The sequence below is a fragment of the Perca fluviatilis genome, chromosome 20 (assembly GCF_010015445.1).
Source record: "Perca fluviatilis chromosome 20, GENO_Pfluv_1.0, whole genome shotgun sequence".
In the NCBI taxonomy this organism is placed as follows: domain Eukaryota; kingdom Metazoa; phylum Chordata; class Actinopteri; order Perciformes; family Percidae; genus Perca; species Perca fluviatilis.
Window position 1 is genome coordinate 25,344,660 of NC_053131.1, and position 23,208 is coordinate 25,367,867.

Consider the following 23,208-nt stretch of genomic DNA (forward strand, 5'->3'; position numbering starts at 1 on the left):
AAAAAAAAATTTATATATTTTTTTTTTTTTTTTAATTTAAAAATAAAAAAAAAAAAAAAAATTTTTATAATTATAATGTTTGATTATCTCATCACTAAGTCAAGTACTTTAGAAAACGAACACATTATACAAATACATTTGAGGTTTCAGTACAAACTAAACAACATGGCTTTATTTTTTCTGCAAAAACTATGTAGACTAAAAATATGTGAGAATGTGTGTACCTGTAAAGGGTTGGAGTGTGATTTGGGCTGTGCACCTTTATCATATGTCAACCGCCTGTTTTCTGCAATCAATTATTAATTATTAGTAGTAGTTCATTATTAACAAATCGATTTTATCACAGAGAAGAAAAACAACCTTTAATCACGTATTTATTCAGTCAAAACCCAAAGGTCTTTCTTTTTTTTTTATTGGAAAAGCACCCTAAGGTCCAGTTTACTAATCACGTTAGTATGCACGCGTGTAGTGTTTGACTTGACAGTGATGGGTAAAATAATTAAATTAAATCTTAATGAATAATTTCTTGTTCCATGAGATTGTGAGAAGTGTTCCAATGTAAAATTAAACTGCATGGAAAAATGCCCATTTTCTGTGCTCTTTCTTCAGCTTTACGTATGTGAACTGAACACATACTATACAAGGCATTTGACTCTGGCTTTTTGTTGCTCTCAGTGTACACACACAACATACACAGAAATGTACAGCTAAAACAATGACAACAAAGCTGAACAAGGTAAACATAAAATGTGCCTACTATGTACGGATATAAATATGAATAAAAAAGTAAACGAGATGAAGTGCCCTATAGGGTGCCCTTCTAGTGGAGGAAACGTGGTAAAGCGCCCTTACGGTGCCCTACCATTCTCTAGCGCTGACACAGAACTGTGGAGATAGGTCTGGTAATGTGAGATACAACCTATTACAACTTCTCCAACTCGAATATACAGATAGAACATTTACAAATCGCAGTACACTTTTATATCTGAATACAGATCTAACACATTTACCAATCTGATTAGGCACACAGGGATTTCAAATCCATATTTGCTGATTACTGTACACAGTAAAAAAAAGACATTGCTGCTGGCCTCATGACGTAGTGATGCACTGCACTGCACGGCAACCAACAGCAACGAGAGATGAGGTTGCCGTCAGATTTATATTGCAAGCAGCCAGTGTTGTTCATGTGACAGTTTTAAGTCTTAACTAACTGCTGTGAAGACACAGGTTCCAAACATTTGACCAAGCCAGGAGCAGCATGACTTGATGAATGAAATGAAAGCTAATTAGAGTGTTGTACACACTGCTCTTATATAATCTCTCTCTCTCTCTCTCAATTACTGAGACTCTCTATTTGTCTAACCATCATCTGCGTCTGCCGGCATACTGTACGCAGCTGTAGCAGGTGGACTCTCATGTTACCTCAGGCGGAGTTCCATAAAAGAACATCCTGTGCCGACAGCAGTAGCCTCAGGCATTGGCAGGTATCATATAAGAATGGGAGCTTCTTCACTAATACTTGCTTTGGCACCCAGACTCAACACAGTCCCTTTCTGGCTGGTGAGGTAAGATTAAGATCTTCATATGCCAGTAACATTTAAAAAAAAATGGTTGATTTACACCTTCACATACAGTCTAGCACATTGTTGTATCCTCATAGTTGTAGGCCCAGTTACTCCTGTATTATGTGATCAATGTTACATTTGAGACACTGATAATTACTGTAAGTGCAACTGTATGCCATTATTGACTACATTGGGGCTATCAGAAGTGCAAGGTGCCTGCACTCTTTTACATCTTATCTTACTCAGTCGCTTTGGTACATTTCTCAGATCAGAATTGAAATTCTTAAAACTACCTGTTCAATCTTGAACTAGATTGATCTAGATCATTTTGTCACTTATGCACATCAAAAAAGCAGTTTCTCATTTCTTTGAACAAGTTGCAAATGCTTTGGTACATCCATGCAAATGATTATGTACAATTCTCTGCTGTTTCCTACATTATCAATTGCTTGTCATGTCATGTTGATCAAAATGTATTATAATGGGTCTCTGTTGAATAGTCTCACCCCCACAACAGTTAGGCATTAGTTCATAGCATGTTCAAGCAAGTCTTTACATGCAAAATGGTTGAACAAGTTGTCATAATATGTCAAGCATTTTCTATACATTTCCATTAGACTTTTTTCTACTTTCCACGCTGTATCACAAGAGAAGCTATTTGTTGTGATGTGGATGAGAATTTGTGGCCCAACAGACAGGAACGTCAGGTTGTGTAGGAAGACTGCACTGGAATTCTACAGCACTGCATGTACAGTTTTCCCTAAGGAGATTGTCCTATGTTCACATTTCACATTTTCTTTGTGCTATGCAGTGCTGTCTTTTCCTTTCTGTATCGCAATGACATGGTCTGTCAGCAAATTACAATACAAACAGTAAAAACTGTAAATGTGAATCTTGTCCAGTTTCTTGCAATCAAATTCCCACATACACTAAGGTGTAACCTGCAATTTACAATAATTGTCATCAAAACTTTAGCCATAGTTTACATCAGAACATCCCTCCAGAGTACATTGTTATATTGACAACACGACTAAGCAATTTGACTGTCTTATCCGTACACAATGACACAATGACTTGTCATTCTGATGGCACTGACATGTTCCTTGACACAGATATTAACTTTTGAGAGATGAACTAAGGATTTTGAGCAAGAGACTGGCTTTTGCAGGTAATCCATGGTGTTTTGCTATTTGTACAAATTGTTTTGAGTAATGCACTTACTGTTTTGCAAATGTCGAGGATGATTCGAGAAATGTACCAAAGCGACTGAGAAAAACTGTAATTGTCATCAAAACTTTAGCCATAGATCATCCCTCCAGAGTACACTGTAATATTGACAACATGACTAAGCAATTTGACTGTCTTATCCGTACACAGTGACACAAGGACTTGTCATTCTGATGGCACTGACATTTTCATTGACAAAGATATTTACTTTTGATAGATGAACTAAGGATTTTGAGCAAGAGACTGGCTTTTGCAGGTAATCCATGGTGTTTTGCTATTTGTATGAATATTTTTCAGAAATGCACTTACGTTTTGCAAATGTCAAGGATGATTTGAGAAATGTACCAAAGTGACTGCAAAAAACTGTAATAATGGGTTATTTTGACATTTGTGGTCCCGAAAAAATAAGATAAACCGAAAGTCAAATTTGGAAAGTAACAGCCGTCAGTGTCGTATGTATTTTACTGTACGTTACCTACAGAGTCAGTGGAGGAATCTCACCTCCGCTTGGTCTTGAGTGCATGTTCTGGCTGTCTTTCATGTGTAGCTATGTAATAGTAAAGGATTGGAATGTACAGAATTAGGATGAAATGAATTTTTTTTTAACGTTGGTTTGTTAATAATCAGTTTGATGTTTACACATTAGGTCAGTTACCACATATAACTTAAGCTATATAGAGTTTTTCTCAGTCGCTTTGGTGCATTTCTTAGATTAACAGTGCAATTCTTGATACTACTTGTACAAATTCCAAATCATCTAGTCACTTGTGCACATCATTAAAGCAATTTCTTATTCCTTTGAACAAATTGCAATTGCTTTTGTACATATTGCAATTGATAATGTACAAGTGTCAGCTTTTTTCCACATTTTCAATTGCTCACGTCATGTTGATCAAAATTTAGTAGATGGTTCTCTGTTGAATAGTCTTACCCCTCAAAACATCTAGGCATTAGTACCTTGCATAAGCCATTACATGCAAAATTATTGAACTATTTGTCATAAACTGTCAAGCTTAAAACTTTTGTACAAAAACGTGAATTGATGAATCGTGCAGGTGAAATTGACCCTCACTCATGAAGGAATGTAAAGTGTTACAGTTTTTCTCAGTCGCTTTGGTGCATTTTTCACATCATCCCTAACGTGCAAAATAAAAAGTGCATTTCTCAGAACAATTTGTACAAACTGCAATATACAATAGATATGTTTGTAAAGCTAGTCAGTCACTAAATATCCTTAGTACATCTCTCAAAAGTAAATATTCATGCCAATGATCATGTCAGTGTCATCAGAATGATAAGTCATTGAGTCATTGTTCACGAACAAGGTCGTCAAAATGTTTAGGTATGTTGTCAATGTAACTGTGTACTTTGCTAGTATTACCTGATGTAAACTTAGGCTACAGTTTGGATGACAGTTACTGTATTGAAAATGCACAAGGCTGCACAATTAGTAAAAGCTGTGAAAAACAAAATCCTGTCCAGTCTCTTTCAATCAATAACCCACATACAGTAATATGTAAATAGTACTGTTGAAATTGATATATGCCATAGAAGAGCCTTGTGCATTTTCAATACAGTAACTGCCATCCAAACTGTAGCCTAAGTTTACATCAGGTAATACTGTCAAAGTACACAGTTACATTGACAACATACCTAAACATTTTGACGACCTTGTTCGTGAACAATGACTCAATGACTTATCATTCTGATGACACTGACATGATCATTGGCATGCATATTTACTTTTGAGAGATGTACTAAGGATTTTTAGTGACTGACTAGCTTTAGAAACATATCTATTGTATATTGCAGTTTGAACAAATTGTTCTGAGAAATGCACTTATGATTTTGCATATGTTAGGGATGATGTGAAAAACGCACCAAAGCGACTGAGAAAAACTTTAAAAAAAGAAAGCCCTGTGATAGTTCTGATTTCCTTTGATTTCTCGACCATCTCTCAAATTTGTATGCAAAATAATTGTAAATGGCAAAATGGTTCTGGATCTTATTTTACTTAACAGAGCCCAAACACTGCAGCAATGCCTCCTCCCGGTGTATGTCTGAACATTATGGAGGCTCGTAAAAAGCAAGACGGTTATGGTAGCTTCGCCAACCCTGACAGGTTCTTCAACCAAGACTACCAGCAGCTGAAACAGTGCTGTGTTGCCCAAGGAGTAAAGTACATCGATCAAACGTTCCCCCCTAACAGTAACTCCATCGGCCAAGGGATACTGAGACCCTCTGACCTGGCCCGAGTTGTGTGGATGAGACCAGAGGTAAGTGCTTTGCACGGGTTAAACAGAAGCAGAAGAGAGCCCATATAACAGTAAATGTTTAATCATGTATGTTACTCGTCGTAGTCTGTCACCAGCAGGCCACTAAACCGATATAGCCGAGATCACATCTTTCAGTGATTCACTGTGTAGCACTTTCAACTCAGGAGTTCAAAATTAACCTGATTGACAGATTAGAGGGAAAATTGCATGTTGTCCTTCTGTTCAAATGATTTGCCTCCCACAGTGCAAACACAGGTAAGTCTGGCTATGTATGTAACAGCACATGTGCAGTAAAGTTTTGTTTTTTACATTTTTTTAATGACTGCTATACTAGTTGCTGATTGAGGATATACGAAAACCAGAAGTTCAAAACACAAACTTGATATTTCTCAACACACCATTTTAATAGTGTATGTTTAGGCACTGTATTGGTGTCGGGAGGGGGGCTAAACTTCGTATTTTACTTTTTAAAATGTCATGGCCCTTCCCCACTATTATTAGTTTCTTTGGTACTTCCTCTGACTTAGAAAAAACTGCAATGCCCTCCCTTAAATATCCTAAAATGATAACTACAAAATAATAATAATATCCAATCATTAATAACTAAAAAAACTAAGTGTCTTGGTTGCAGATTAACTAGCTCTGGAAGAACTAGAACAAGTATGTGTGGTCAGATCTCCTGTGAAATAAATATGTGATCATATTTGCAATTGCTAGTGTTATTAGCAATATTCTTTTTATGTCTATCCTAATAAAATACTCACATGCAGATTTCTACATATAAAGAATCATTAGTAATTGTATTGTATTATGATATAAAATGTGAAGCTATCCTCTTTTTTCAAAGTCTTTTTTGACTTGTTAACACTCCCTCCGTTTCAGAAAATTGCTCCTTATCCAGCCTTCGTACTTGATGGGGTCTCCAGGTTTGACTTTGCTCAAGGAGTACTTGGTAGCGAAATTTCTTTATTCATCACTTTTTACTGTTATGCCTTCTTGTCTCGCTAACAACTTTTTTTTTCTACTCAGGAAACTGCTGGTTTCTTGCATCTATCGGAGCTCTAACATTCCAGGACGACATCCTTGGACAAGTTGTCCCTCTTGAGCAAAAATTTGATGAGAAATACTGCGGGCTGTTCCACTTCAGGGTAAATACTAACATATACTAGCATAACTGGTTATTATTTTAAGTGCTATATTTTCATTGAACATTGATTGAAATCAGACTTACTGTGCTGAGTATGTGATGTCACTTTCCATTAAAGTGATTTATAATTAATGATTCACATATATATAGGTAAGACCATCGCTAAATGATATTGAATAGTTATGTATACTGAATAGAAGTTTATATAAATAACACTTGCCTGCCGGCTTCTGCTCTCTGCTGTTGTTGTTGCTGCTGTGAGTCTAACTGCAGGTAGCCAGCAGCAACAGAGAGCAGAAGAGAGCAGGCAAGTGTTCATAAACTTATGGGTGTACTTACAAACTTTCCAATCCATCGTTTTATGAGAGCATAACAAACCATTTGTACTAGTGTAGACCTTTGTATCATTTCTCTTCAGCTATTAGTGGGGTCATTTAACGAGATACAAACGTGGTCCATTAGCCCCTGGCGCTTAAGCTATGCAGCTAACGCTAACTCTTCTAACTCGCCCAATGTTAGACCCAGGTGAAAAAAGCTTCTGGGGGGGTGTTTGGCTCGAGGTCATGGTGCAAAGGACCCTAGGGTAAATTACTCCGAACCATCACTTTAAGGGCTGCATTTAACATTTTTGGCAATTTAATTTGCTGAAATTATTTTTTTTTACTGTGAATAACAATGTGGAAAAGAAATATTTTTGCACACCTAAAAATAATGACTGATCACATATTGACTTATAACTTCAGTCATGACACATACAGTGCCATGCTTTGCTGTAAATTGATCTTATTTTAAAAGCAACCTTTATATTCTCATCTTTTTTAATGAATTTAGTTCTGGAGATTTGGAAGGTGGATGGATGTTGTCATTGATGACATGCTACCAACAATCAATGGGAAACTAATCTTTGTTCGCTCTAAAGACCAAAATGAGTTCTGGCCTGCTTTGATGGAGAAAGCCTATGCCAAGTATGAAAACAAAAGCACATTGTTTCTCAGACATATTTGTTTTGTTAGAATGAGTTTTGTCCTATATCTGGAGTATCTGTAACAATAATATCACATCCATTTGTGTCAGAGTGTGTGGTTCCTATACCGACATGAATGCTGGAACTCCTGCAGAGGCTATGATGGACTTCACAGGTGGTGTTCACATGTGTATCAATCTGTCAGAGCCCCCTGCAAACCTGTGGACGCTAATGTGCAGAGCTGGCTTATCCAAGTCACTGATGGGCTGTGGCACACCCCAAGGGGTAAGCAAAAATATTCCACACAAAACCAACCATGGCTGGTTCTTTTGTCATCTCACTTTACCAAGTCATTTGTTTCCAAATGCTCTTGTATAGTTTTTTAATTTTTTATTCTACTGGAAAAAAAGCGCCGACACATCACTGACAGTATGATAATAACATCCAAAACACAAGATTCACTTTCAGTGGTTTCTGTAATGACAAATACAATATATGAAAAAAATACTTTGAAATAACTAATGTTTAAAAATAAAAATAAGACAGCTAAAAAACACAGAGCTACCTATAGCTGTGACATCGTGGACAAAGCAACCAAATGAGTATGTACTTCCAACACATTCTCACTCTCCCATCACGTAAAATACAGACACTTCGTCATGTGACTTTGGCGTTCGTTATTTACGCTAAAAGTCTCCTTTAGCGACAGGACTCTTGGCGTCTTTGGCGTTTGTTATTCTCACTAAAACGAGTCCTTTGGTGTTTGTTATTCAGTCTAAAAGTCTCCTTTAGCGTCGGGACTCTTGACGTCACCTTTGACGCTCTGGGTCGGGACGTACGTTTAACTGACATACGGCACAAGAATGGGACAATTAGGTTTAGGAAATGATCGTGGGTGGGGTTATAAAATGTATGTTTCAGTGACTCCACCACCCCAACCACCCTCCTTACGCAGCATTTCGGTCTTTCATACTACTCGCTATCATGCCATCTTACAGCGCCGAGGTCGTGCTGCTGCTCTGCCCGGTGCGTTCTATACATTCGCTGAAGAGTGCTTTTTGCGTCGTACCTGATGCTGAGAGCCACTGACCAAGCGTCCGTATTTTACGAGTTGGGAGTGAGAACGGGTCGGTAATTCCGCTTATGCAAAGGACGTCAGTTGAATAGGCGGTCCTTCAATGTGGCCAGGACACATTGGCATGACCACCTCAGAATGTGGTCTGAGCGATCGGGTCTCAATGCATCCTTAATACATCTCGGGTAATATTCCCACCTGTACTTAGAGCTGTCCACTTGTGATCACGTGGGATGCATGTTATTAGCAGGTCTGAACAGGGCCATAGACTAGTTAGAAAGAAGCTAGAGAACAAACTGAACTTTAACTTGAACAAAAATACATGTTGACATTGAAGTTATATATATATATATATATATATATATCTCAAGTGAAGAGCTGCATTGGAGGCAAAAAGAACCAGAGCAAGTCTGGTCACTTGATGGGTTCATATTCTTTCTGCACAAATTGTTGAAGAAACAGGTTTACCTTGTTCAGCTTTGTTGTCTTTGTTTTAAGCCGCATGCGTATTTTTTAAAGTGCCCATATTATGAAAAAATCACTTTTTCTGGGATTTGGGGTGTTCTTTTGTGTCTCTGGTGCTTCCACACACATACAAACTTTGAAAAAAATCCATCCATGCTGTTTTGAGTGAGATACAGTTTCTGAATGTATCCTGCCTTCAGTCTCCTGGTGAGCTGTTCAAAATCGGCTCGAAATTAGCTGGCTAACCACAACCGTTAGCTTGTTAGCATGCTAACCGTTAGCATTAGCATGCTAACGCTAATGCTAACGCTAGCATGCTGCGTCGTTCTCAATAGCAAAGCACTGCTACAACACACACAAGTTCACCATAATCTACAAAAGAACTACTTACATGTGCGCCCTCATTCAGAAGTCTCCCAGCTAATCCTACCTTGTAACTGACCAAAGTTGGAGAAACAGGCTTTCTTTTACTGTCTCTAGAGTTAGCTAGCTGACATGATCTACATCTGAGCTACTGAGACGTAGTGCAGAAGTAGTACAAAGGAAAGACAAAGAAAAGATGAAAAGAGGTCTCACTCTGTAGCTAAAACAGAAACCAGGTGAAAAGAGGATCTGCAGCAGTGAGAGAGAGCTGTGCAGTACAACAAAAATATGGTGTTTTTTGAAAATTAAACCATGTAAACCTATTCTGGTACAACCTTAAAATACAGTTATGAACCTGAAAATGAGCATAATATGGGCACTTTAAAGCAACAAAAAGGCGGAGTCAAATTCCTTCTTTGTGTCCACACTTACTTAGCCATTAAAGCTGATTCTGATTCTGACTAAAATGTGGGACATTGAAATATTGGCGAAAAGAAAGAAATTTCTTCTTGAAGAAATTTTACTACTGTCATATCTGTCTATGAAATATGAAGCCAGCAATAGGTTAGTTTAGCTTAGCACAAAGACTGGAACAGGGAAACAACTAGCCTGGCTTAGCGAGTTTTTATTTCAAAAATTGGGCGCTATCTTAAGGTCCAGTATCCAGTTCTCATGGTCGAGAGCATCCTGTTTCCAGTCTTTGTGCTAAGCTAGCTGTTGGCTGTATCTTCACATTTAAGTACAGACATGAGAGTATACTATCTGACACTAAAGTAAAAAAATAAATTCCCAAAATGTCGAAATACTGTTTAAACTGACCTCAAGTTGTTTGTAATTTAGCATTAGCCAACATCCATTTTCGTTTATTGTAACAGGGACATGAGAATTACTGTTGTGTCTACAACACATATACTGCATTGTTTTTTTGTCAGTCAACTTTTATTAATGACAAATGTTTTTGGCTTGTAGGAGACACCTGCCAACAAGCAATTGCCAAATGGGTTGATCCAAGGCCATGCCTACACTGTCACGGGTGTGAAACAGGTGAAGAATTATACTTGAGATTGCACTTGGAATTGGAAGTAACAACACAACAAACACTTATCTAAAAGTTATCATGAAGATTGTATGATCAACAGCTAGCACTCAGGTTTTTAAACTTCTACAGAAGCATACATTTGATAATGATTAATGCAATAAATGCTGTTTATGATTGCTGGTCAGATGATAAGCCGAGGGAAACCAGTAAACCTTGTGCGTTTGTGGAACCCCTGGGGCCGAGGAGAGTGGACTGGAGACTGGAGTGATCGGTGAGAACGACTGCCGCTCAGTGACTCTCTCAAAGAGACATGGCTCTGATTTGCAGAAATATTGAGATTATTTTCTAATGACAAGATAAGTGAAGATGTATTTATTGTCACGTCATGTCTTTATGCGTATCATGTGCGCAACAATTACAGAGAAGCAGTTGTTGGCAATGAAAATCTTAGGCCTCAGACACAACCCAGCAATGCACATAACAGTCAGGGGTCTTCTGCTTTTCTTCTACAGTACACATAAAAGACTTAAGAGGTGCATGAGAAGCCTGTGAAACTGTCCTGAAAAAATCTCCCTCCAGTTATTCTAAACTGGTTTTGCCATTTACAGTGAAGTAATCTGCTGTAATGTCCTGCCTTAAAGGCAACTTAAAACAAGTTTTTTTTTTCCATTCACAGGAAATACCACCTGTACTGTATTTGCATACTGTATATGTTGAGAAGAAAATTGAGAGGCAGCGTTTTCTAAGCCTCAGGACATATACGCACAACCGGCTATACGGGTACTTCACTAAAACTCAAGGCCGCGCCCCTTTTGGGGGACAGAAAACCAAGACTGTATGGCTGCAGCCTGGAGCGTCCCATGTCATGTAGTCCCGCGGCGATGCCGGTCTGGTCTATAGCTTGGAGCCAAAGCCCATCTATCAGGATCTATTTTAGGACACGGCAAGAGGACAAATCGAAGACCGGGGTTTTGGGATGTATTGTTGGTGCAACAAACTACTCAGCAACCTTTCGGCATAGTTATTAATTTCAAACAGTTTGTTTAAAGTAAAAGTTTGGAGCGATTTACATACTCCTGTCGTTACGCTGTTGTCTATGGGGAACACGGGATTGTTTTCCCCTAAAAGTGGGCGTGAATCTGTTCAGAGACATTCTATGACGTTGAGCCGGTTGTCCGTATGTTAGAATTTGCCTCTGAATGTCTCAAAACAACTCATAATGAAATATTATCTCCCTTCTTACTTCACAAACTGTCTTCAAGGTCATCTCTGTGGAATACCGTGAGTGCTAAAGATCGTGAAATGTGCCTATCAGTGGATGATGATGGAGAGTTTTGGTAAGCAAATTCAACCCAATGTTGGAAACTTTTCTAAGCATCTGGATGTTTTCTGTCCCACTCATACCCTCCATAACAAAGTAACTACTACAAAACCGTGTTATGTATTTAAAAAGTAAGATATTCACAAACAATGCTTTACAATGGCAACAAATGAAACAGTACAACTTATGTAGCATTATAAAATATAACATATTTCAGCATTCGAGAAATTGAGCCAATTTATATTTTAAATAGATTTTATTGTGGTGGTTAAGATATCACACTAAAATCACAAATATATCTAGCATATGCTAGGTTAAACGCAGCACGCATACTGTGTAGAAAAGAATGACAGTTGTCTGTTACAGGATTGTGAAAATATTTTCAGACACAAAGCACCTTGAAGAACTTGCTTGTTTGTCGCTCCTTCACAAACTCACTAATTCACAAATACACAGAGGGAGCTGTCGTTTAGTAGTAGATGTACAGTAGGTATGTTTGCTGTGTTGTGAATGTAAAAGATTCCAGATCTACACTCCTTAAAAATTGAAATTTCCCAAGAGGGATTAATAATAAAAGTACTTCTAACCCATACTGAAATGGAAGGAATTTATCTTTATGAATCTTATACTGTATTTCTCAAGGTCAGGGTTTCTTAGTTTTAGCATCACATCCAGAGGAAAAAATGACATTATCCAAAATCAATATCTGATGTCAACAGGATGACCCTGGAAGACTTCTGTAAGTTCTACACAGATCTTGACATCTGCTCCCTAAATCCTGACTTCCTTGATGGAAATTTCTCTCACTGGAAGACCTCCATGTATGAGGGCAGATGGGTTGCAGGAACAACTGCTGGGGGTTGCATGAATAATAAAGGTACTTCCTGGATGTCTGGACTCAAATTTAATAAGACCTGATATTATTGGTCATACCATGTGTTTGATAACACTATAAAATACTAGTACGTGGCACCTGCCATATCAACATTAACCACAATTTGACAATCTGTCACTGCAGCAGACGTAAATATCCTTTTAACCCAGTTAGATTTTTATTTGCCTTTTGTGTAGGAAGTTACTTATTCAAAAGTAAAAGCACAATGCAGCAGGGAGAGTTCTGCACAGAGGAAGCTGGACTAAATGAGAAAAGAGAAAAGAAGCAAACCTTGTTCACAGTCACATCAATAATTAACATCATGAGGTAAAAGCAGGACAGTTGTTTAAATTTGCAATAAAAATAATTATGTCACAATGCTTGTGTTTGGATTTACCGCTGGTAGAGAGGAGAGGTTGGTTTGTTTACGCCAGTCCAAAAAGACCAAAAGACATTCAATTTTAAACTTCATAATCAAATCACTTACTCTACTCTTTGCCAAATGATACAATGCAAAAAAATGTTACTCCTCTTTTTTGTCTTCCAGACAGTTACTGGACTAATCCACAGTTTCGGGTCAAGATTAATGGTGAATATTCAGAGACAAATGGAGAGAAAAACGTGCTCATATCTCTCATGCAAAAGTCTGACAAGAGGAACAGACACCTGGTCCAAAATCTCCACATTGGTCTCGCTGTATTTGAGGTAAATATTAACCTTTGTAATATTATATAAAATATACCTAGTATGAGGACTATCATGGACAGTAGATATAAAAGGTAGCTGAAGTTGTCAGTTTAATTAAAAAAACACATAGAATTTTGGTGTAGACCACAGAGCATTTAGTGCCATGTTGAATTTACGGGAATACTACTGCTGCAGCAGAGAAAATGTCTAAAAAGTAAAATCTAAAATAGAATAATTATACCCCCTGTAACCTGGAATACTGGACAAAAACTTCCTATTTAGTTTAGGCACCAAAACAACTTGGTTAACCCTTATGTTGTCCTTCGGGTCCCATTGACCCAAAGGACAAAACAAGGGTTATGTACTTTTGTTTACTTTGTTGAGAATTGCTCTCTAAACCCTGTCTCTTGTAAAGTAAGTAAGTAAAGTTTATTTCTAGAGCACATTTAAACACAGTTTAAGCTGACCAAAATGCTGTACAAACAAACACTAAGGTGCTGTATTAACCCTTGTGTTGTCCTTTGGGTCACCAAGACCCGAAGGACCACACAAGGGTTAAGATTAGAAAAAGTTTGTGGTTTTGGTTTCAAATGACTACTTCTTGGACACAAACACCGGTCCCCCACGTGAAAGTCCTGTGTTTTGGGACCCATCCACCACCCTGACGTCCTCCCTACACAGAGTTTGCCGCTCTAACTGTATACTAAGTGACATGATTTCCTTTTTTGCTCCTGTCATAATAACTACGGATGAGGGATGACTACGATATGTGCCTGTCACAGAATGCCTGCTTCATTTGTATGATTCCACACGTGTGGCTAATTGTGGGTTGTAAGAATTTCAGAAGAATTGAAATAATAAGAGAATGAATAAGTGACTTAATTAAGGTTAGAAGGCTTAGGAACCATATTCTAAGGAGTCAAATCAAATGTAAACATATTAAATGGACGACCTAAGTCTAAGTTCATGCAACCTGTTTGTAGTTAAACAACAGTTAGTGGTTTTAGTCGTGCGAGAGAAAACTCAGATTGGACGGATAGTCTAGCTAGCTGTCTCAATTTACCCTGCAGAGATCTGAGGAGCAGTTAACCATAGTCCTCCTAAATCCGGAGTTTAAAATTCCAACACAAAGTAAGTGGAAGGAAACGGACATCGGTGGAATTTGCTGCAGCACCGGAGCAATCGCAGGAGTGAAACATCAAAGATGTTAGACTAGACAACAGTTGGCTAGCAATGCTAAAGGCTAACTCAGACTCTGCTTTTTATTTGTAGGAACTGTATGTATGCATATAATAATAATAATAATACATGATTTTCACTGAAAATTTGTCACTCATTTATTGAATTCATGTTTTTTTGTCTTTAACATGAACTCATCTTCCACTGATTTTCCTCAAGGTGAAGGAAAAGGTAAGAAACAATTTTTTATCTTAATCCCTATCCCATAGTAGACCTTCTCCCTTCAACATTGTGCAGCTCAGGTAAATGATATAAACTGCAGAGAACTGAAACATTTGTTTTTACTGCAGTACAAGGCGCAGAAGGGAAAATTCCCAGCCTCTTTCTTCAGCTACCACGCACCTGTTGCCCAAACTAAAACCTACATGAATGCACGTGATGTGATGGAGTTCCTTTTGCTAAAGCCTGGCGAATACCTGATTGTGCCGTCCACCTTCAGTCCCAATGAGATATCCTCCTTCATCCTGACCATCCTCTCCAAGGAAGAGACCCACGGCTAGTATGTTCACTCTCTTCACCACCCACTGCTTGTCTCACTGTTTGTATTAAAAATGACAGACATGACACCGTGATCTGCCTGGCATATGTCGCAGATTACTGGTGTTTTATATTTGGAAAGATTAAAAATCACTAATCCAATTTGGAATGTCTTTGGTCTTTCCTGACAGTGAGAATTCTGCTGACCATAAGCATGAGCCAGTCAGGAAGGTGCGCGAAATTTAACATCATATTTTGATGATGTTCATATTCATATTCATATTATACTGATATTGTGTTACATCTTTTTATACTTTATGTGAAATATGCTTTGACAAATTTTATTTGGTGTAAAATGACTTTCTCTTTCAATTCCTCTTCTTTTATTTCCCAGTTACAAAAAGTCAGAAATGTTCAGGAAGACGAACGTAAGAGAAAGCTTTTCAGACAGTACTCCAACAAGGTAATATTTGTATACTTGGTAACTAGCACATTTCTATTAAGTTTGATTACTACTTGGAACTTCTTATTAAAAATGTATTAAAAATCTACCCATTTTTTAACTGCAGTAATAAAAAATGCCTGAACTAAATGGGTCAAATAACTGTATATAGTGTACTTCTTATCACTAATGTTATTTATATATATATAAATTACATACAGTACAGGCCAAAAGTTTGGACACACCTTCTCATTCAATGTGTTTCTTTATTTTCATGACTATTTACATTGTAGATTCTCACTGAAGGCATCAAAACTATGAATGAACACATATGGAATTATGTACTTAACAACAAAGTGTGAAATAACTGAAAACATGTCTTATATTTTAGATTCCTCAAAGTAGCCACCCTTTGCTTTTTTGATAGCGCTGCAAACCCTTGGTGTTCTCTCAATGAGCTTCATGAGGTAGTCACCTGAAATGGTTTTCACTTCACAGGTGTGCTTTGTCAGGGTTAAGTAGAGTCATGAAAATAAAAAGGAAACGCATTGAATGAGAAGGTGTGTCCAAACTTTTGGCCTGTACTATACATATAAATAATACATATGTGTGTGCGTCTACTGACTAACTAATGAAAGCTAAAAAGAAAGTTTGCCACAGTTTATTATTATTATTCATTTGTAGTTCGAAGAAGTGGATGCTGAGCAGCTTCAAAGGCTTCTAAATGAAGAAATCCTGAAAGGTTTGAACTGTTAAATAACAACCCAAATAATACTAACAGCTTTGGCAAACAGCATAAGAGCTCAACAAATAAATGAATGAATAAATGTTATGTGCATTGTTATATTGCAGGGTTTAGGCCAAAGTATGTCTCATGCAAATTTGTCTTATTTTCTTTTAGGAGACTTGAAATCTGGAGGCTTCAGCATTGATGCCTGTCGCAGCATGGTTGCTCTGATGGATGTATCCTGTTGTGATGCATGTGACATTGATTATGATTTGTTATAGCTTACGCTGTAAATAATAGATTTATACTTTTTTAATTTTCCTCCATTCAAGCTGCTTAAATGTTAAAAGAAAATAACAGTGATTTTAGCTACACATTACATAGGATATATGTAATGTATTGATGTCAGATTTGTGAACGATTTGTTCTTTTTTTTTACTCTTAAGGAGAAACTTTCGCTTTGGGATGATGGCTATTTTGCTTGTGTTTTTAAAAAAAATTTTTATAATTGTGGTATGTTATTACAGTTACCCATCTTCTTATGTAATGCACATGAAAAACAGTGCCAAAACCTGCCTGCCCTTTTGTGTATTTTACACTCACAAATAGATTTAAAAGGTCAGGCTAAGACATGAAACAACATATACAGCGCTTATACCTTAATGTTGGGTTAGACATCAATCACCGGCAAACTGAACGGTGAGGAATTTGTCCGTTTGTGGAGAAAGGTCAACACATACAAGGTAAAATGAACCAACTATTTTTGTATTACTGTATAGCAGCCTCTTAATTCTACCATTAATACATTGATATGGAAGATTGGCCTGATCATTGTTGGTGTTTTCCCTTCTTTACCAGGACATTTTCTTCCGCACTGATGTTTCGCGAACTGGAACACTGTCACTGAGTGAGCTGAGGAATGCTTTCTTAACTTCAGGTAGACCAGTTTAGGATTCATTCATTCCCTTGAATATAAATATATTGAATGGCTTACAACAACAGAAATAAATGACTGTGCCATTTACAAGTCAGTGACAAACAACACTGGGAAACATAAAGATGTAATTATTATTATTGCATCCCAAAATGACCAGATTTGCAGCAGCCTATCTACAATTTGCAGCTAGGAAATCCAGATTGTTTAAAAAAACATTAATGACTCTGCAGTTCCCTTAAATATGGAGCCTAATAGCATCTTTCAGCTCATTGTTTTGGCTTAACAGCTTGCAACCTTAATGTTTGGGTTCAGTCTCACTACTCTCATATAAGTCGTATTGTATACAACATCATCACAGTAGGCAGCTGTTTTTAGCAAAAAATCTCTAATAAACCCAATTTACACCACAAGCTCAGTATTAAACAGCAGACAGACAAAGTTAGCGACTAGCTGATTAACATATTGGAGCATTTTGTAGCTAAAGTGCCAGATCTTTCCACCAGGAATTGGTGGAGACCAAAACAGAGCTAAAACAGGTTAAATATTGGACTCACATGTGCCAGGTGGCCAGAAACACAATTCCAAATAATTCCTCCATATCCACTCGATATGTCAATTGTGTGGCAACTGTTTGCTAACAAGGTGATAATAATTTGCCAGTAATGTGTTCACAGCTTGTTTCTGCTGCTAGGAAAACAAAATCCTTTCCACTATTGTTACAATGATGAACAATATTTATTTTCGGAGATTGAAGCCTGATTTGTATTTGACTTGGCTTGTAAGTGTTTCTTAAGCTGATTATGCAAACATTTGTATAATCAGAAAGCATTTATTCCAGTTTGATGATTGTTTGCAGAACATTGTTAAAAATGTTGCAAGACCTTGTACATATTGCTTGGATTTGCAGAGTGCCAGACCATTGGACAGCATAAGACTGATGTATTTCCAAACAAGGTTGAATGTGTTTGATGCTGACATGCATTTGTGGCTAATTGTGTAAGATGGCTGTAACTTGGCTTGTGCAAACATGTGATTTTACCCTAAAATGCTAGAAGAATAAACTAAATTCCCAAACTTCTAAGCTCTTGCTGTGTGTATGTTTAACAGGAATCAGTATCAGCGATGACATGCTCAATTTGATGACTCTGCGCTACGGGGCCTCCTCTGGACACATGACGCTGGAGAGCTTCATCAGTCTCATCCTTCGCTTGGACTGCATGTACAGTAAGTGAAGTCAAGTGGGACAAATGATGACAATAAATGACATTATATACTGTAAGAAGAAACTGTCCACCACTCTTGCTGTGTAAATATGTTAAAATAAAATACATATCGTCATATTGGAAAGATAAAAAATTCCCAATTAGGTCTAGTCTATATATACAAATGTATCAAGCTTATGGCTTAAGGTGATGCAATTTATTCACAATTGTGTGTTGCTCAACAGAAATCTTTAAACAACTGTCTAATGGAAAAGCCCTGAATCTTCATGAGTCAGAGGTAATATAACTTATACTTCTTGTCAGAAATTCAAGTTTGAACTTTACACACACTAGAATTATACAATTACATAATTTAACTTAATTATATGTACTGTGATAAAATGTATATTATTGCTTATATGTTCTACTTCATTAATAACCTGTCTCTTCTTTATTTTCAGTGGATCTGCATTTCAATGTACACGTAACCCAACAAGGGAGATGGATGGTACAAAATCATCAGGAAATAGAGGAGCACATACTTCAAAAGAGTGTTTTCTTTTCATTTGCCAAATTGCATATTAGAAAACAAAGATGTATTCCTCTGCGAATGAGCCATTACACACTATCTAACTAAAGAGCATTTTCTTTTTACTACTTTGTTAATGCATTGCATTGTGAAAACATTACATAACCAATCTTATAACAAAAAGCAGAATCTTATAACATGTTGAAATGATAGACTGGGTTTTTGAATTATAATTGCATGTTTGATTATCTCATCACTAAGTCAATGCTTTAGAAAACGGACAAATTATACAAATACATTTGAGGTTTCAGTACAAACTACACGACATGGCTTTATTTTTACTGCAAAAACTATGTTGACTAAAAATATGTGAGAATGTGTGTACCTGTAAAGGGTTGGAGTGTGATTTGGGCTGTGCACCTTTATCATATGTCAACCACCTGTTTTCTGCAATCAATTATTAATAGTAGTTCATTATCAACAAATTGATTTTATCACAGAGAAGAATATCAACCTTTAATCACATATTTATTCAGTCAAAACCCAAAGGTCTCTTTTTTTTTTTTTTTTTTTTTTTTAAATTGGAAAAGCACCCTAAGGTCCAGTTTACTAATCACGTTAGTATGCAAGCGTGTAGTGTTTAACTTGACAGTGATGGATAAAATAATTCATTTAAATCTTAATGAATAATTTCTTGCTCCATGAGATTTTTCAATCACAGTGTTACAATGTAAAATTAAACTACATGGAAAAATGCCCATTTTCTGTGCTCTTTCAGCAAAGAATTGAGAAGTATGAGGTTCTCCTCTCAAACTATTAGATGTTGCAAACAAAGGTTGAATGTTAATTCAAAAAGGTGGAAGTCTAGCCTGGTTAGGATAAAAAAGGTGTAGAATTCAAGTTTTCATAAAGACTTTGCCACTTAGATGTTCACAGGTAAGTGTTACATTCCTGCTCTCTTGTGGCTGAAAACAGCACAGGGTACAATCTGAATATTTTTAGAATTAAAATCAGCTTTATTGTACAAGGATGTGAACTGAACACATACAAGGCATTTGACTGGCTTTTTGTTGCTTTCAGTGTACACACACATAAAATACACAGAAATGTACAGCTAAAACAATGACAACAAAGCTGAACAAGGTATACAAAATTTGCCTGCTATGTACCGATATAAATATGAATAAAAAAGTAAATGAGATGAGCTCCTTCTCTCTGTTAGTATTAAACTGTTTGCATAACAACTAGCCAAAATACTGCTGACTTTCTCACAAGAAAAATCTTGGGAGCGACTTCCTGACCTTGTGGGAGACAACAACATCATTTCATATTCTGACTTCATTCTTCACTCATAGAAAGCTGCTGTAGAAGGCTTTCGTCAGTCATTTTTCTGTACTTATGCTGTGAAGCGCTGTAAAATTTGACTCTACTTGCAAGTAAACAAACTTTGAGACAATTTCGGTGATTCTGTCTCTTGACAAAATTATCATAGCAGTACCCAAAATGCGCATAGCATTGAATACTACAAAATACAATTTTCAGACTGTATCTCATAAGTGCGCTGTTATTCTACAAAATGTTACATTTGTTACAAATGCTGTTTAGAAGTGAAAATATATATAGGGCACTATAGCACAGCGGTGTCAAAAACACAAGTGGATCATAAACTGAAAAAAATTGTATGAACTCAATATTTGTTACATTATTGTTACATCCCTAGTAAATGTAATGCGAAATACAAAATATGTGAAAATATGACCTATTTTAACTCTAACTTTAAGTCTCTCAGATTTAAGCTACTCTGTACTTTACAAAATAAAGACATTATCCAAACTGTTGTAGTATATCCATATTTCTTCCAAACCTTATAAATTCCTTATAGATGTCTTATCAAAAAATGTTCTTCATAAATATGGAATACACACGTATCATGGCTCTGGAGATGTGTAGTTTGTTTTCAACATAAAGGTCAGGATTAAAAAGAAATTGTCACTTGAGTCCAAACTTAACAATGACAGTGTTTTTCTTTTTCAATGCACACTCTGCAACTTTGGAGACTATTCAAAAGTAGTGTTGGATTCGATTGTTGTAGGTCAAATCCATAAAAATCAGGACAGATATATTGATTCTCCCCCCCCCCCCTTTACAAATCGGCTCCAAGAGACTGAAACACAAACATCCAATATTTATCTGTATGCATTTATTTATTTATTTATTTGAGCAATAGCAGTGCAGTTTAAATTATAATAATATATAATGCAGTCAATTTAAGAAGTTGATTTTTCATTCATTTTAACTTGACATATTGATTGAAAGTAAATGTTAGAATTAGCAGTGCTTAATTTAAAAGTCCCAGTATAGATAGTATAATTCAGATCAAAACATTATTTAGATTCCTGTGATTCGTTCAATAACATAGTTTTACAACATGAAGAGATTGAGTTAAGCGGTAGTTAAGCAGCTGCAATCAAGCAATTTTCTCTAGTCATGGATAAATAACTATCAATATTAGTAACAAATCTCAGTCTCAAGATGTAAGCTTTACTGAAAAATTGATTAGTGTTTTGATCAGAGTTGATCGATTAGTTTGATTAGAAGTCACAATGTATGTAGGCTGGTTGTTGTATTTGCAGCACAGTTACCAGCAGTGCAGCCAGGAATATGGATGTAGGGTGTTTTGCTAGCTCTGCTACCCCACTAGTGGTATTAGCTAGAAATCAAAGCCAAAGGCCTAAATTTATACTGTGATTACATTTATCACATAGGAGAATTGTATTCTCATCGTTTGAAAATATGTAAAGCAAGGTTTAATCACATAAAAATGTCAGTTGAAGCAATGCCACATCATTTATTTACAGTGGGTGAACTTAAATTAGAAGCCAATAGTTGTTGCTCACCTTTTGTTGTTGTCCCTGTAGTGGTCAGGGTTGGCATTGAGCTGCCTGTGGTTCCTGTGGATGAGATCCAGTCTAATTTCAATCAGGAGAGACTTCCTTGCAAATATGAACATGTTTATAGTACAGGACAAAATATGAAAATGTGCAACAGTCTCTGGAGATTAGACTCCATCGAATCCATATGTTATAAAAGGGGTAGTGAACCCAAACACATCCCCCGATGGAGTCCAGACACTGGTGGTGGTGATGAACGTGCCCAGGAACCAATCAAGATTACCATTCAGCTGACGATCCCCGGAGTACGTGGGTGAAACGACCGGTGGTTGAAGGGGAGGAGGCAGGACGCACTCTATTCCTGAAACGACAGCTGACAACTGCAGAGGAGAGAGCATATTTAAAACAGGATGTCATGCTCTGATTGGCTTGTGATACATGGCTGAATCTGATTAGTTTAACTAACAGTGAAACAGCTGAATCCGATTGACTGCTGACAAGTGAATGCCATGGAACAACTGATCAATTAGGAGTGATGAAAAAAGAAATTTGAAGTCTTCCTGAAAGAACTTACGCTGAGCTTCATTAGAAGGTGCTTGTAAAACTAGTCAGCTCGCAGCAGTGATACTTCATCTGCTGTAAATCCACTTTGTTGCATATCCTTAGCTAGATGTGAATTCAAATGGTGCCATAACAAATAAACACCAAATCTCGTGGGAAATTGGCCTGTGATGGGAACCATTCTAAATACAGTATGTACAAGGTGAAAAATCTTGACATTGTCACTGACATTCTTGTTGTCACTAAAATGTTCACAAACAGACTGTTGCACACTGGTGTCCTCATGTGGCTGAAAAGAGAACAGGGGGAGGACTCTAACACTTCCCAAGCAATAACACTATCACTGCACAAACTGAGATACTGTTTAAAGTGTTGCTCGTGGGTCCTTAGTTTGTAAATACATTTGTGTAGTCTGGTTGACTTGGTCATAGAGTGTATACATTTATTCTTGTTAACTTTCATACACTACTGATCTACAATTGGAAGAAATATTTTGGCTATAGAGTACACATACACATTTTTTTACCTGCCATAAGCAATTTATTTACAGTGGGTAAATGTGTACTGTTAATTAAAAGCCAGTTGTTGTTGCTCACCTTTTGTTGTTGTTCCTGTTGACATTGAGCTGCCTGTGGTTCCTGTGGATGAGATCCAGTCTAGTTAGACGGTGCATTGTAAAACCAGTCAACATCCAGCAGTGTTATTTCATACACATTAAGTGAATGTAATATTCAAATTCTTGTTGTCACTAAAATGTTCACACACTGGTGTCCTCCTGTGGCACAAACTTAGATAATTAAAGTGCTAGCTTGTGGGTCCTTGTAGGCGACACTTTTAATTAGTATGCTATTTGTTTAGTCCAGTTGACTTGGTCACAGTCTATAAATGTGTCCTCTTTGTTAACTTTCATACACTACTGATATACAACTGGAAAAGTATGCAAAAGTAATTTTTACCTGCCACAAGCAATTTATTTACAGTGGGTAAATGTGTACTGTTAATTAGAAGCCAGTAGTTGTTGCTCACCTTTTGTTGTTGTCCCTGTTGACATTGAGCTGCCTGTGGTTGCTGTGGATGAGATCCAGGCTAGTTAGACGGTGCATTGTTAAAGCAGTCAGCTCGCAGCAGTGATACTTCATCTGCTGTAAATCCACTTTGTTGCATATCCTTAACTAGATGTGAATTGGTGCCAAAACA

At 36.9% G+C, this 23,208-nt stretch overlaps 2 protein-coding genes across 3 annotated transcripts in view; one reads left to right on the forward strand and one right to left on the reverse strand.

Annotated features, from left to right (window-relative positions):
• The window catches only part of LOC120549744 (homeobox protein 2-like), a 34,978-nt gene extending 11,770 nt beyond the window's left edge, over positions 1–23,208 (reverse strand). Inside the window, exons 1-2 of one of the 2 annotated variants that reach the window (XM_039786852.1) lie at positions 23,038–23,208; positions 21,457–21,510 (exon numbers count right to left, since the gene is read on the reverse strand). In XM_039786852.1, the coding sequence (XP_039642786.1) occupies positions 21,457–21,510; positions 23,038–23,150 (167 nt within the window). In that variant the 5' untranslated portion in view covers positions 23,151–23,208. Of the gene's footprint in view, positions 1–21,456; positions 21,511–21,733; positions 21,926–23,037 lie in introns of those variants that run through there. The other variant, XM_039786851.1, reaches the window with a different exon arrangement.
• Positions 1,504–19,126, forward strand: LOC120549743 (calpain-8-like). Its single transcript, XM_039786850.1, has 22 exons — positions 1,504–1,568; positions 4,817–5,071; positions 5,954–6,023; positions 6,101–6,219; positions 7,050–7,183; positions 7,293–7,467; positions 10,055–10,129; positions 10,310–10,395; positions 11,387–11,461; positions 12,165–12,322; positions 12,867–13,024; positions 14,405–14,416; positions 14,536–14,744; positions 14,914–14,953; positions 15,117–15,185; positions 15,849–15,906; positions 16,066–16,127; positions 16,566–16,634; positions 16,750–16,828; positions 17,936–18,052; positions 18,276–18,328; positions 18,492–19,126. The coding sequence occupies exons 2-22, from the start codon at positions 4,835–4,837 to the stop codon at positions 18,516–18,518; spliced, it is 2,082 nt and encodes a 693-aa protein (XP_039642784.1). The 5' UTR covers positions 1,504–1,568; positions 4,817–4,834; the 3' UTR covers positions 18,519–19,126.